Raw genomic sequence first — 15,049 nt, 5'->3', positions numbered from 1 at the left:
ATGTTAAACTTCTGGGTTAGATTGATTTTGGCAATTCTCAAAATCAAGAGAAGAGCCACTAGAGGTCCTTTATACCCTTTTCATTGAAAGGCAGGGAGAGCCCTGGACGCTAGGAGCCATCAAATTCTCCTCTATTATACACCTTTAGACTGCTATTTTCTTGACCTAGCCAAAAGAAGTGAGAGAGGGAAGGAAAGAGGGAAAGGGGAAGGAAGAGAGGAGGAGGGGGAGAAGGAAGCGAAGTATACATCTGAAATGTACGACCCAAGGGGCAAGCCTAAATAGTATGTCTGTTAGGTTTTTATAATGACAGTTTGCTATTGTAAACTTCTCTGATTAGTGCTGATTTACACTGATAGTAAAGTTGCAGGGAACTTCCAGAATCTGCTCTAGCTACACAATTGGTAAAGGTGGTCTGGGAGCATTGTGAGTGGGAGTGGACGGGTGGCCTCAGAATTCATATTTTACATATATATTCTGCAAAGAGAATAACCCATATATGCCACATATAGCTAATAGGAAATTAGATAAAAAGAGTTATTCATCAGGGAGTCCAGATAGTTTTCAAAGATAAACAGAAACACACAAAAAGAGATCACAAACTGATAAGAAAGGAATTTATCTTCACAGGCATTTATGTTACCTAAGCGAAAACTGACAGATTTTTCAATTAGATTAACAGACCACATTTTTGACAGATGTCTGCAAAGGTTTTGTCCACAAAAGTAAAAACCTCTAACTTCCTATCAGATTATTTCAAGTTGGATCAATAACCCTACATATTAGGGCTTTGATAGATTACAGCCCATTTTTTGTGACTAATTCTCCCCACATCTGCCCTCACATATAAACAGTTTATGCTTTGCTTCTCCAGCAGATGACTCTGAACTTAGATTAAGATAAACCATTCAGGAATTCCTATTTATGGTGCCCAGGGAATGTGAGATCAGGCATGGGTCTGAAATCCTGGCCTCCTTACACTTAGCTAAATATCATCATTTCACTTGTTATTATGTAAGCACGCAAGAAATGAAGACTAATCAAATGCAGGTCCAATCTAGTATTTTCTTAAAGATTTTGGTCCTTCTCTTGGGATGAATTTTAAAGGTACTGTACTCTTAGTTCTGGAGATGGAAACATTTTTCTGTAATTAGGAACAGATCCCACACAGGTATGGACCTCCCCAAATGTCCCAATACTGTGCTTCCCTCCTCAGTGGATGGGCCATGGGATGCCATGGTTCAGAGGGCAGATGATTGCCTAAGACCCATGCAGTCATCTGCTTTTCTGCAGCGATGGGTAACAAGGGTTTCTAAACACTGGTGGTTTTGTGATCTCAACATCTGTCCCCACAGGACTGGTCTGAGATTGCTGACTCATTACACACAGCAGTCACATGAGCAGATCATTCACTCACTAATCACTCCATTAAATACCCTTCTTCTGGGCTGCCGAGCGTGTTTGCATCAGCAGGTGCTACATAAGAAAACAGAATCATAACTTAGGAGCACAGAAGGGGCTGCCTCGTGGGTAAGAGTCCCAGCAATGACAACATAACAATTTTACTGGAGATTTTGGAGAGGTAATTCCTTTGTGATTTAGAAAGATATCTCTGCCAGGTTTACTTAAGTAGTACATATTTTTATAAGGTCCCAAATTGTGTAATAATGTAGCTTTTTCAACAACTCTATTTGTTGCATACTACAGAATGGGGTCCCACTGGCTCACCTATGCATATAATGTATTTACCAATTTGCAACAATTCCGAAACTTAGCTTGAGCACATACTGAGAGGGAAAGCCTGTGCAATTATGTGGTTACATTTACTGAAGATAAAAAGCAAAGTATAAAATCCTTCCTGAGCACTGAAATTCTTGTTTACCACTTTTCAGGGTTGCTAATGGGTTTTACACCTGCACATTTTGAACTATATTAATTGTGTGAAAGTTGTGGGGAATTAATTGTCTCTGGTGAGAAGGTACAGGTGCAGACATAATGAACAGTAGCAGATTACCCTGCAAAGCCATCTACCTATTAATGTAAAGAATCATTTGACAATGCAACAGTGTTTTGTCATCTCCGCGTGTGCCTGCTTTTCTTTTTAAGGACTGGAGTGGGTTGCATCTTACAGGGGAGGATTTTTAAAGCTGTAACAACAAATCAGTCCGTTCATGCAACAAGTATTTATGAAGGGCCTCCTGTGCTTCAGATATTGCAGTGTGTGTTAAAATAAGAATGAATGGATAAGGCCGGTATTAATGGCAAGATGTAAAATGATTCCATAAACCTGATGAGACAATCAAAAGGTTTCCATGTGGGTACTGAAAAAACAGGAGGAGGTAGAGATGAGCCCCTGGTATCCAAGACAGCTGCCTCCTCATTCAGATAATGAGATAATAAATCATGTTGTAAGTAATCAGACAATGATAATTACTGAACATTCTATAACACTTATGTATCAGTTACTGCAAGGTTGTATGCTATGGTATTAGAAATACATCTTTTCCCCCTGAATTGCTCAAAGAGTGAAATATATGTGTACAGGCATATAAATTATGGCCAAACAGCTAATGTCTATATCTGGGTTAAGTAACAATGAAATTCACAAAGAGTGAGCCTTCTGATCCTCCTTCACAGGTACCTGAGCCCTTCTGCTTGGAGGAGTAATGTCAGCCCCGTAAAGAGTCACCCTGAGTTTGACTCCCAGGTGTCAACTGTAAGACTTGTAAGATTTAACATATCCATGACTTATCAAGAAATACATATATATATGAACTAGTGAATCCTGTATGCATAAATATTTTCAAAACATGTTCCTCTGAAGCTGGGGTTGATAACGGGTAGGCAGCCTAGTGCTGGGGAGGGGAAAGGCTGACACAGGCCGGCCTCCCCCCTGCCTCTGATGAAGTGCACATCCCAAGGCCAGAGGGGGGGATAGAACGTATCACTAGTGGGCATGTGCCTCACTGAAATCCACCATCAGGCTCTTCTGCATGAAGTGGCCTTGAGAGTGGCCTCTCCTTCCTTACAGCTGCAGGTTACCCTGACACATGCTCTGTGTCACCTAAAGCCCCAAGCCCTAAATTCCTCTAGTACTAGTGAAAGCATAGGTACATGCATCTTGAAAAATGTTAATATTCACTCTGCCTCTGAATTTCTTCAGAATTTAGTTCAAGAGAGGGTGAATTCATTTGTTTTACAATAATTTTATCTTTAAAAATCTAAGAGTAGTTTGTACGTATGTTCTGCACCCTAACACAGAAGAAACATTCCCCTGGGTATTATTTAAGGTATAAGTATTTACATGTATTTTAATATGTCTTTGGGTATTGCTATGTTATGGTAAGCTGTTAGTATTATATACGTACATAGTAACCAAAAACCTGAAAATGGAATTCATCCTTTAATTCTACTTTGAAAAGATGAAAACAAAAGTATGCATTCATAAAAATAGTAATTCAAATGAAAATGTGCCTTTACAAAAAAAAAAAAAAGATGAGACTTACCCATTGACTACCAAACTGGATCATGCCATGGGGGAAAAAAAGACGGTGAAGGAGAACATAAAGGAAGAGTAAAGAAATGATAAGAAAAGTAATTACAATGGGAAAAGGGCAACAAAATGTCAAATTAAACAGGTAATCTAAGAAAAATGGATGTATGTTCACTCAATCATCGCTCTCAACAAAAATAAGTCGTAGGGTAAAATAAACTGCATTTGTGAATATAGAACCAAACAAAATACAAATCAAATGGAAACAATGGGACATTTATTAAAAATAGAAAACAACATGAAGCCTGATTTTTAAGTATGCTTCTACTTGGTTTTTAAAAATGGGAAAACTTTGTATATACATAAATTATTTCATATGCTAATTTCTATGGCTTGATTTTTAGATGCAAACTCTGAATACTCTATATTTGTATAAACGAAGCAGGTAGCTTTCTAGCTTTCTCATTTGCTTGTGAAAAGCAAGGTTTATGTAAATACACAACACCTAGGTTGTTAAAAGGTTTATCTGAAATTCAATGGCCACTTCTAAAATTTTAGGCAGTCCTCCATATAAAAAAGAAAAAACTGTTATGAATAGAGGTTAAAGGGCAGTCCATTATTACAGTGAAGACTATAAACACTGGGGTTGGAGAATTTGAGCTTTTAAAACCTAATCAAATTAGAGACTTCTGGTAAGAGCACCCTCCTCTGTCAGACACCCTGTGCTGCATGTCCACATGTGACACTCAACCCACTTACCTCCTGTCCTCCATCCAGGGCACAGAGTTTGGTGCTTTGCTTTTTGGCATCAACCAAGACATTAAACATTGTACACATGGAAGCTGGAATGCGTAAGTCAGTCGTTTTGCTTGCCTTCTGCAGCTTGAGTTCAAATGCAGTTCTTGTTCTATTCATTAAAACATGAATTCAGAGTAAGAAATTCTGACATACCCTACGTCCCACCTGTTTTGTATAAGTGAAATCAACACTACAAGAGGCTAATTTAAAACATGCAAATAAGGAATGTGGCATTGCTTGGGAGCTAAGGGTGGAATGCTCTTGAGGTATCTTAAATGAAAGATCAGACTGGGATATTTTATATTACACATAGCTTTTGCAGTAACAGACAATATCTCTACTCAAATGAAGCTCTTTGTTACATGTAGGCACCTTTAGTGGAAAAACCTTATGGTTTCTCTTAACTGCCTGAATTAACATCTATGTAAAAAATCACTTGCTTCATTGCATTAAGGCAGAACAATCCATCTGTGTGAGGGTTTACCAAATCGGAAAAAGTACAGGTCTGGAAGACTGTAAAATGTCATCATTAATGTACAACACAGAATCTGTAAATCTTTTATGTCACGTCACTTAGATTCTCTTTCAAGTACCCCAAGTGGCAATTAGGTTTTTGAAAGAAACTGCAAAACAGGCAATTTGGAACTGGTTTGGCCAAAGTACCCAAAGACTATTCACAAATCTGGGACACCTGAATCACAGATGATGAACACGATTTTTTGTGAACATTAAATAAGCTAATTCATGGCCTTGCCCTAGGAGGCCACTAAATGTTATTCTAAAGACAGGATTTTTCTTGCTTTCAATAATTTAGGATTATTCAGTTGCTTCAATCAGTGTTTCTTCAATATGCTGCCCACATTGTTCTTGTGTATATCAGGAACAAGGCCAATGGGAAAAACAATGCTCAGCTTATTAAGACTTTGTAAGAATTATTTAAAAAATGAAAGCACATTGGGAAGACTCCAAAGCCTCATAACTATTTCTTGTTAAATTATGAAGAATGTACATGGATACATGGAATTCATTTGATGTGGACTGAGAATATAAGAAGACAGAATTGCCAGAACTGATCAGAATCTGAGTTTGCTTATGCCATTTCACGGCGCAGGGATACAGGGCACAAGGCATAAAGTACTTAGCAGACCATTTCCATATGTCTCAGGAAATACTGCCTTGGGAATTTACAGCACAGTATTCCCAGAGAGATAACAATAAGTACAACAGAAATGATTAATATGCTATGGTACTACTGAGGAGGGTAATGGTTAGAAGACCTGAAAAAAATGATCAATTACATGGGTCCCCAGTATTTAGATCAGGGAGCCCAATGTCCATTACATTTTGGAATAGCACATACTGAAACTTCCCTTGTGACAATTATCTAACAGGTACTTGGTGAAAAGTGGTATTTTGGGTGCTGGCAAATTCAGCAGCAACTTGAAAATACATGTCTACCTTTTGACACAGGCCTCTATCATATCACTGGCCATTAGTTTAAGTCTTTGCTCTAAGTGGTGGGCAAATTCTTGTTCTGGCCAGTGTAGATCAAAGACAAACATTTGCAGGGCATCAAGTTTCCAGAAAAGGTCTTCTGATGTTGCTGAGCCATTGCTAGAAGAAAAAGGAGAAAGAGGAATATCACGACTTCCATTGTTAGCTCGGTGGATCACCACTACACTGGTTTTTACTTTTTATATCAATTGCCATCCATGGAAAAAATACCATGTAAAGTCTCTAATGATCAATATTTTCTTCGTAAACCTCCTAATTCTTCCTTTTCAGTTCTTACTAAAGGCAAGGAGAACAAAATAGAAATGATTACAGTAGTAAGGTTTCAAAAAAGAGGGTAAGAATGTATAAGGATACTTTAGTAAGGAAAAGAAATCAAATTGTATACATAGAACAAATGTTTTAAGTATTCTTTATCAATCTCTAGGCTAAAGACAAAATGCATAAGAATCTCCTGCAGAAATTGAGAAAAGTATGTTTTATGTAAGAAAATCCACATGGCAGGAACAGCTTTATTCTTCTTATGCGTATGTGCCTCTGTCATGACGGCTTCTGTCTACAGGTGTTTAGCATACAGGAGCCTTAAATTTCTCAATTACAGGTGAAGGTGAAACAGGTTTTGGAAATGAAATGAGCTGAGTAGAGAAGCAAATCTTACATTTATATTGAAATGCTCTGTGCCTTTTCTAGCTCATAATGAAAAAGTAAGAGGTATGGTCTAACAGAGAAATGACATTCAGGGTGTTCTGAAATTGAACTCAAATTCTGTATTTCAGGTCTTAACATCTAATGAACTATGGAGCCTATATTTCCTATATGGAGCTATGCATTCATTACTATGGCAAAATTTGGGGACTATAATTGTTCACACCAGGTATGAAGGTATTCGTATCAAAGTACGTATCATATTTGGGCAAAGGATAATACTATTACTTTCTATTATGCAAGTATATAACCTGATAGGGAAACATAGGTTTTTGAAGTAAAATAGTCCTACATTAAAACATATTGAAACCTTAATTATAAAACAAAGGGAAAAAAGCTGCTGTATTATTAATTTTTTTCTCAGCTTTCCAACAACTGTGTAATAGATACTAAGCTAAAATTTGTATTTTTAGTGTGCCGAAGAAAACTGAAATAAAATAAGCTAATGTAACACAAGGGCATGGTGGAAAACTTTTATAAAAACTTTAAGTGTCTTTTAAAGGTCTTTCAAATGATCACAGTGTTAAGCTAAATATATCTTAATTAGGTAGCTTTAAAAAAATCACGTCCTGTTCTGGCTAGTTAAAAGCTTATTTCTGCCCTTCTACCTCTGGCTGGGCATCTCAGTTCTATCACCAGCCTACTTGGCTTGCCTCCTCTCCTTCTGCCAGTAATTCCTCCCTGTCAAGTCCAGATGTCCTCAGACTTAAGTTCTCGAGGGACTAATCATAGCACAGCCCTGAACGCCACCCACATTACTTCACTCACGCAGTGTCTCCTAACCTTAGTGTTCAGTGCCTCCAAAGTACCATTAACAAAAGAACCAGAAAACACCATGGTGACATTGCTGTGAAAAATGAAAAACACTCTATTTACCTCTCCTTATTGCCATATAGATAATAAAAATAAAAGTAACAAATGGCCAAGCCAAAACCTCCTGTGTATCCACAGTGTGTAACTTGGCAGATTGGGGGTCTATGTTTTAAAAGTCACTGCATACAACTGGCAAAGAGCAAATCTACTTCTTATAATTTTTTACTTTGGAGAAATATGGTATGTATTCTTTAACCGCATAACAAAACAACAATAAAAAGCCATCATCAAAACAAAATCCCTAACAGTAAGAATTCTATTAAAGATGGACTTCTAATAATATGTGACAATTAACTCTTATAGAGAATATGGATATATGTTTCTTCTGTTCTTGACATTATTCAGAGTTTGAACAGTAAGTGTATTTAATTGGAAATGTAATTAAGATAACAAGTGTTTGTTATAATTAAATAGATAGATGAAAAATATAAATAGGTTTTCTCTTGAGCTGGTATATATAACCTGCAATTTATTCAGAACTTCTTCATTTTAAAATTATTTCTAATCAGTGACCTATTCTTGTAAGTATTATTAACAGATTAAAGAATTCAAACATGAATAATGGACTCAGATAATTTCCTAAAAATGTCAGCAGGAGACTTATATTACTGGCATTTACTTTTAGAGCTTAAAAAGTCCAGAATGAAAATTTTATATAGAGGGAGAGATGTGGAGGAGCACCTATACCTCCTTCTCTTTACTTGTTTTTAAAAAATTGAAGTATCATTGATATATAATCTTTTGGTTTCAGATATACAACACAGTGGCTCAACAGTTACCCTTATTATGAAATCCTCACCCCTTCACATAGTGTTGTTACTATCTATCAACATAGAAAGATGTTACAGAATCAGTGACTATATATGTATCTATGATGTACTACCATCTCCGTGGCCGACTTATATTGTGATTGTGAATTATTGTGCCCCTTTATCTCCCTCACCTTTCTCACCCACCAACTCCAACCCTTCCTCCTCGGTAACCACTAGTCACTTCTCAGTGTCTATGAGTCTACTGCTGCTTTTTTTTCCTTCTGTTTTAGGAGCACCTACCTCTTAAAGTGATTAATACATTAACAGGTAGAGCTGTATCTTCAAATTCAAGGTTGCTGTGATATTATTTGTCTTTACTTAATCAGTAGTTGTAGTTGTATTTTTAATTCCTTACGTAAGTGCAATGGAATTTCTTTTGCTTTGCAACAAAATTTAAAAATGCTTAAAAAATTTTTTTTCTGAATTTATAACAGAAGTTCAAAAAACTAACTGCAATATTAGAACATTGTAGGTCATTCTGAGCACCCTGACAAAGAGCCTAATGTTGATAACCCTGGCAGTGGTGACTACTTGTGAAACATTTTTTATTTTGCCCAGAATGATGAAAGTACATGGCACTTCATTTACCAGGCCACAGTTTGTCGTGATTCCTGTCCTGAGATGAGACATGGGTCATTTTAAATAGGGGCTCTCAATAATGAGATTCAGGGTTGACACATATCTCAAAGCTAATAAAATACTAGTGATAAAAATAAAACCCCTAAATTTCACAAAGTAATGCCCACAGTAGTGTTCCTGGTTAAAATCAAGGGTGTTAAACAGATGAGGGATGAGGAAGAAGAGGAGTTAAATTATAAAACAGTATAAAGAAGTACAAAATAATAATAAACTTAAAAAGGTTCATTACATCTCCTAGGTAATTCTGAGCACACACAGACAACACTCCACACACTATCATGGCCCAAAGCATTTGCCTAAAAGCAAAAGATTTACATGTAACTTAATGTTCTAACAGTTATCATGAGTACAGTGATGATGTCTAACTTGGAGAAATACTGCCAAACTATTTTGCAAGTGATTGTTCTCTTTCGTAGTATTTTCTTCTCTCTTTTCTTGATTGTATGAATAGTTGACTGGGAGCAGACTTGAAGTTGGTGGCAGGACAGGCAGAAAGGATGCTGGACAAGTTCCCGCCAAGTGTATTCTCTGCAAGCAGAATAAACTAATGATGGGAGTGAGGGCTTCGGAGTCAGGCAAACCTGGGTTCAAATCTTGCCTCTGTCACTTACTTAACTGTGAGACCCCAGGCAGATTTTGTTTCTTAACTTCTTTATGACTTAGTTTCCTTAACTGTAAAATGAGGATAATGACATTTGTTACACAGGGTTGTTATAAGGCTTACATGAGATAAAGAATATGGCACTGTACCTGGAACATAATCCTCAATAAATGTTAGTTATTTTTCTTCTAATGATTACTTTTTCTAACTGATTGTGTATGAGATTGGGCACAGCAGGGACTGTTACTGAGTTCATTTAGCTGTCGTGAAGCTCATTCTTTTGAAAACTATACAGCTATGAATAATAATGATGAAATTGATGATAGTAACTGTAATGTAGAGTAGGCGTAGTTATCATTTATGGAAAATCTAGGATGTGTCAGGTACTTTTTCACAGTTGTTTTTTTAAAACCTTATAAAAATATCTTTGAATTAGGTGTCATAATCATTTTAGAGTTGAGGAAACTGAAGCTAAGAAAGACAGCAATTAATAAGCTAGGATCTAAATTCAAGGCTGATTGATTTTAAAGTCTGTGTCTCTTTCACTTTAATGACTCTTAGTTTTGCAACTGCATTAAGTAGCCTTATCACAAAGTGGAGTTAATAAATATGGCTTTTAATGATGTAAAGATTATTTAAAAATAACAAGGCACATCAACTGATATATGAAAGGACCAAAGGATAACTTGCTGGTGCTGGTAAATAAAGGATAACTCCTCTGCAACCTGCGGTATGATTTCTTTAAAGGTGAGACTAAGATAAAAATAGAAAAAGATTATATTCTTGAAATTATCTTACAATGGTTTTCTACATGTACGAGGTAAATCACGTGGGCAGTAACAAAACTGAAACCAACTAAGGATCCTAGACATACTGTTCGCCACACTGATTGTCTAACTATGGAAAGCTCTGGTTTTATCACTTAGGCTTGTGTACAACCTGGGTCACAAAATGACCCCTGCCCCACAGATTGCAAATGAAGTACATCAAACCAGCGAGTGTATTTTTTTAAAAAAAATGGTATCATTTATCATCAATATGCTAAAGCTTAGCTTAACAGCTTAGGAACTCAAATGAAACCAAACCATAGTATTCCTCACCCACCGATGACAAATGCCATGCAACCTAGACACATCTGCACGGAACAGCCCAGGCCATGCACGAGCTAACACACCACCAGGAAATAAGTGAGGAATACACACGTGGACTCATATAAAGAAGCCATCCACGAAGGAGTAGAAAAGCTAGGAATCTGTGGAAGATTAAGAGGCAGACTTGGAACTTTTGGAAGAGCTACATTGGGAAGACTGTTGGCGATATTCCTGTAAAGAAACAAACAACGTGGGAAGGGACCCCCATAAGCAACAACTACAGATGGCCACGGGTAAAGTCGTAAGGTTAGGACTGAAGAGGCAGAGGCTCTACGGTGCACTAAGGAAGATACCTACTTGACCGGCTGCCATGTCTCTTGCTCAAAACCTCTGTGAATGGACTGGGCGATGGAGGACTCCATGAGATCAACGTAGCGGACAACCAAGGGTACAAAGATTTCTTGCAAGTGTTTGTGAAATTTTCCATTACATAAAAGTGCTGAAATAGTCAAGCAGAAACAGTGTTTGTCAGAGGGACAATGAGGCATTGCAAAATACGGGCGAGAAAAACTTGCCCTCAGACACAGAGCTGATAAAATACAGATGCTAAGGGATCTTGCTCCTCATACTGAGTATCATAAAATGAAAACTGATCAAGAAGGATTATCAATCTTCTAAATATGGCCATCAAAAACAAAAATAGATTCTCTCTATAAAATGTTCCTGGCAGATGGCATGTTTTTACTTCCTAAGAGTTTTAACCCATGAGGTATAACACTAGATCCGTTGCTGGAGATTCAGGCTTGCTGCTGGATCCCCAGACACACATAAATACAGCAGTTAAACAGAGTTACAGTCCCAGTGTTGCGCTGTGTGTCACAGAAGAGCTAATCCTATTTAATTCTAAGAGCTAAGCCTGATTACTTCTCAGAGATACACTTGTTTAATTCACCAGCAGGGTGACTGTGGCCTGTTCTGATTTATGAACTTTTTAGTTTTTGTGAATTTTGTTTTTCCTCATCCCATTTTCCACATGTCTTTAAAAACAGCCAGCATATCCCATGCCTCTGTCAGTTGCCCATTTGTCTTTAACGAGGTGTAGTATGGCACGTCCCACCTAAAGCAGCTGTAGAAGTCTTGGGATTTGTGCTGTTGGGACAGGACTGGGGAAGGTGCACTTACCTCCACTGTATGCACAGGACAGAATTTCATTAGACCTTAAGGCAGTGCTGTATCCTGAATGTTTGTGTGTCTCCGACTCCCCCACCAAATTCCTATGTTAAAACCCTAACTCCCAATGGCATGAAATTAGGATATGGGGCCTTTGGGGGTGACTAGGTCATGGGGGCAGAGCCCTCAGGGATGGGATTAGTGCTCTTACGAGACCCCAGAAAGACTCCTTTGGCACTTTCCCTGTGTGAGGACATGGTGAGAAGACAGCTGTCTATGAAGCAGGCTCTCACCAGACACGTTGATCTTGGACTTCTCAGCCTTCAATACCATGAGGAATAAATGTCTGTTGTTTATAAGTCACTCAGTCTAGGGTGTCCTGTTACAGCAGCATGGATGCAGTAAAACGACCAGTACATGCCTAGGTTGCACTATGAACAAGTAAAGGATCTGTAGGAAAATACTAAGTACCACTAAGTAATAGTCAATAAAGAATTTGTAACTTTTTGGAGAATGGTGCATATTTCTCAAGTGAACACAGTCTAAACCTGGTTGTGATTTTTTTTTTTTAGATGACACTCAAAGTGAAAAAATTTAAAAATAGACACCATGGTGGACAAAGTTTCAGGAGTGATGGTATTTTAACTGAGCCTAAATAACAAGGGAGGCATCCACTGATTTGGAAGGAAGATTTCCAGGTAGAGGGAACAGCCAGGACAGAAGTTCTAGGGAAGGAATAAGCTATGGGCTTCCAGGAGGAAGCCAGTGCAGCAGGAGTGGAGGGAGAGAGGGCCAAGACTGGTTCCAGGTGACGTCCAGTTGGTAGGACATGGTGAGAAGTGTGAGCTCTATGGGGGTTCAATGGGAAGCATTCTTGTACATTTTTGATCAAGTACAGGAGTGAAATGATATAATCTCTGGCTGCTGTGTAGAACTTGGAGTAGGTGGCCCAAGGACAGAAGCACACAAGGTGTTAGCGTTCACTTCTTTCCTACCACAGACCACGTACTCGGAGTGGCAGAGGTGGAAGGTGGAGAAGAGTCTCTCAGTAATCCCACTCACTTTTCTGGATTTGAATAGCTGTGCAATTAACTCTAATTACTAACAATTCTAATAGTATTGTGTAATAAAATGCTTGGCAAAATACGCCAATTTCCCACATCATTTTCTTCAGGGAAAAAATACCCCAAAACCCAAAATAATATTTTTTGAAACTTAGGCAAAGCATGGGATACTTACCAAGAAGGCATGAGTATGAAAATTCCCACTATTGATTATTTTAATTAAGTGATTCTGAAATTTGTCAGAGTTTGGAAAATACAGACCTGGAATTGGACTAGGAAGTAATCCTAAATACAGAAGGAAGGAAACACAACAGGTTTTCTTCTATCTTAGTTGATATGGTTTAGAATTTTTTTTGTGGTTAAATAATCTTTTCTGGCTTATCTATAAGCTATAAGATTTCCTATTAAAGTGGGAATGATAATCATATTTAAAGATAAATGTTTTATTTAGGAGACTAATGTTATCTTAATGATGTTTTCATTAGCACACTGAAAGGAGTTTTATTTATTCGTGGAGATTCAATCACAGAGCTGGAAGGTACTAGAGATCATGTAATTCAGTTCCTTTTACCAAATGTCACCTAAATAAGGCTTCTGAACATTAAGGATGAAATACTCTCCCTTGGAACATCTAAATCATTCTGGCAAGCAAATTAAAAAATATCCCCACATCTGAATTTATTGGATCTCCGCTGAAGAAGTCTCCTTCCCTCTTCCTCCTCTGACAGCATTTCTGGAGTGTCAAGCCGGGTGCTAAACCTTCTATATGCATTCTCTCATTTAATCATCACAAAACTCTATGAGGGAAGCACTATTATTTTTTTCCATCATATCAATTAGGAAAACTCAGTACATAAGGAGAATTTAGACATTTGGCTAAGTCATTTAGTCATTAGACAGCAGGCAAGGATTTCATACCAGAGCTCCCTCTTAACCTCCATAGACTATAAGACCATCATCCTCAGTTTACATGACCATAAACCATTATGCATCTATTCATCCACACGTACAACCGTCCAATCTAACAACAGTATCTTTTATGACCTAGATATGTACTTGATTACTTTAGGCTAAAAAAAAGTCTAGCAAATGACAAACACATTGCACCATATCTTTGGTGAACTATATGTTTTTAGGATTAGTTTTGTAAAACTCAGTTACAATATGAAAAAGGCAAGAGGCTGGGCAAAACTATTATATTCAATGAATTGAAAAATGAATTAACACTGAAAATATTCAATATGGTTATAAGACACATTGAAAGATGCACAATTTTATGGTGTTATAGAGCTAGACTACATAAGCCTATGCCTTAATTTATAAGGCCTACAATAAAAAAGATAAAGAACCATAGGCTCTATGTCTTGATAAGTGCTGTTATGCATTGTCAGTACTTTTAACTATTCTAAGACCAAAACACCTGCTTATGTAGCAAAGGGCTACATCTATAAAGGAGCTAACCTCATCATGCAAATGCTACTTTACCATACATTTAGAGATTAGGTGTGCTGGCTATTGAGTCATACTTGGTTTGTTAAAATAAAGTACATAAGGAGAACCACACTCTAGGTTTATTATTAAATGTTATAATGATTCAGAGGTGAAGCAACAGTTGGCTCAAATGTAATTCTAGCAAGAACTCTCATTTTTGATAGAGGTGATAAACAGTGGATTCATGGTGTTAAGTAAACCTGCTTCTCTTCTATTTTCACTATGAATGTGAAAATAGACATTGTCCACCTGGGCCCTGTACCAGCAACTGGGAAGTTGTACCACAGACCTTTCTTTCACTTCCTACATCCACTCAGTAATTACAACCTGTGTACTTTGTATCCTTAATATCTTTCTCACATGTCCCCTTCCTTTCTTCCTCATCAGCCTCCTCATCTCCTGCCTCAACTAATGTAATTAGTTCTACACTGGTTTTTGGGATCCTAGTTTTCTCTGTGCCAATCCATCTTCTTAAAATCTCCAGCAAAGAGGCTTGCTAAAACATTAAACTAGTAATATTCTTCCTAAAAACTATTCTCATTTAACGGATCACCACAACAAATTCCAAAAGCCAGCATGGATGAAAGCCATCCATGGTCTATTTTGGCTCTCAAACTGACCTCTCTGGCTCATTTTTGTTGCCTGAACAGTCCTATTTCCTGATTCCAGCCTTAATAATTTTCAGTGTTCAGTTCAAACCTTTCTGAAAGTGCTTTTTTAAGTATCCCTCCAAACCTTTCCCAACGTGCGTCTCTCTGCTGTCCTCTTGCGCAGGTGGTGGGCTCCCCTGTTTACTCTCT

The 15,049-nt window shown here is 37.6% G+C and overlaps 1 protein-coding gene across 14 annotated transcripts in view; it reads right to left on the bottom strand.

Moving 5' to 3' along the window:
* Nucleotides 1-15,049, bottom strand: part of CADPS2 (calcium dependent secretion activator 2) — a 519,662-nt gene that overhangs the window by 51,226 nt on the left and 453,387 nt on the right. For 7 of the 14 annotated variants that reach the window (XM_073238523.1, XM_073238521.1, XM_073238513.1 and 4 more), the window contains 5 exons: nucleotides 10,882-11,023; nucleotides 10,636-10,755; nucleotides 5,750-5,905; nucleotides 4,253-4,400; nucleotides 3,507-3,521 (listed from right to left, as the gene is read on the bottom strand). In XM_073238523.1, coding sequence (XP_073094624.1) covers nucleotides 3,507-3,521; nucleotides 4,253-4,400; nucleotides 5,750-5,905; nucleotides 10,636-10,755; nucleotides 10,882-11,023 — 581 coding nt within the window. The remainder of the gene's footprint in view (nucleotides 1-3,506; nucleotides 3,522-4,252; nucleotides 4,401-5,749; nucleotides 5,906-10,635; nucleotides 10,756-10,881; nucleotides 11,024-15,049) is intronic. The other 7 variants (XM_073238517.1, XM_073238511.1, XM_073238524.1 and 4 more) reach the window with 3 other exon arrangements.

The sequence above is a fragment of the Manis javanica genome, chromosome 6 (genome assembly GCF_040802235.1).
Source record: "Manis javanica isolate MJ-LG chromosome 6, MJ_LKY, whole genome shotgun sequence".
Taxonomy (NCBI): domain Eukaryota; kingdom Metazoa; phylum Chordata; class Mammalia; order Pholidota; family Manidae; genus Manis; species Manis javanica.
Note: the sequence above shows the minus strand (reverse complement) of the source record. Positions and strands in the feature narration are given on the sequence as shown.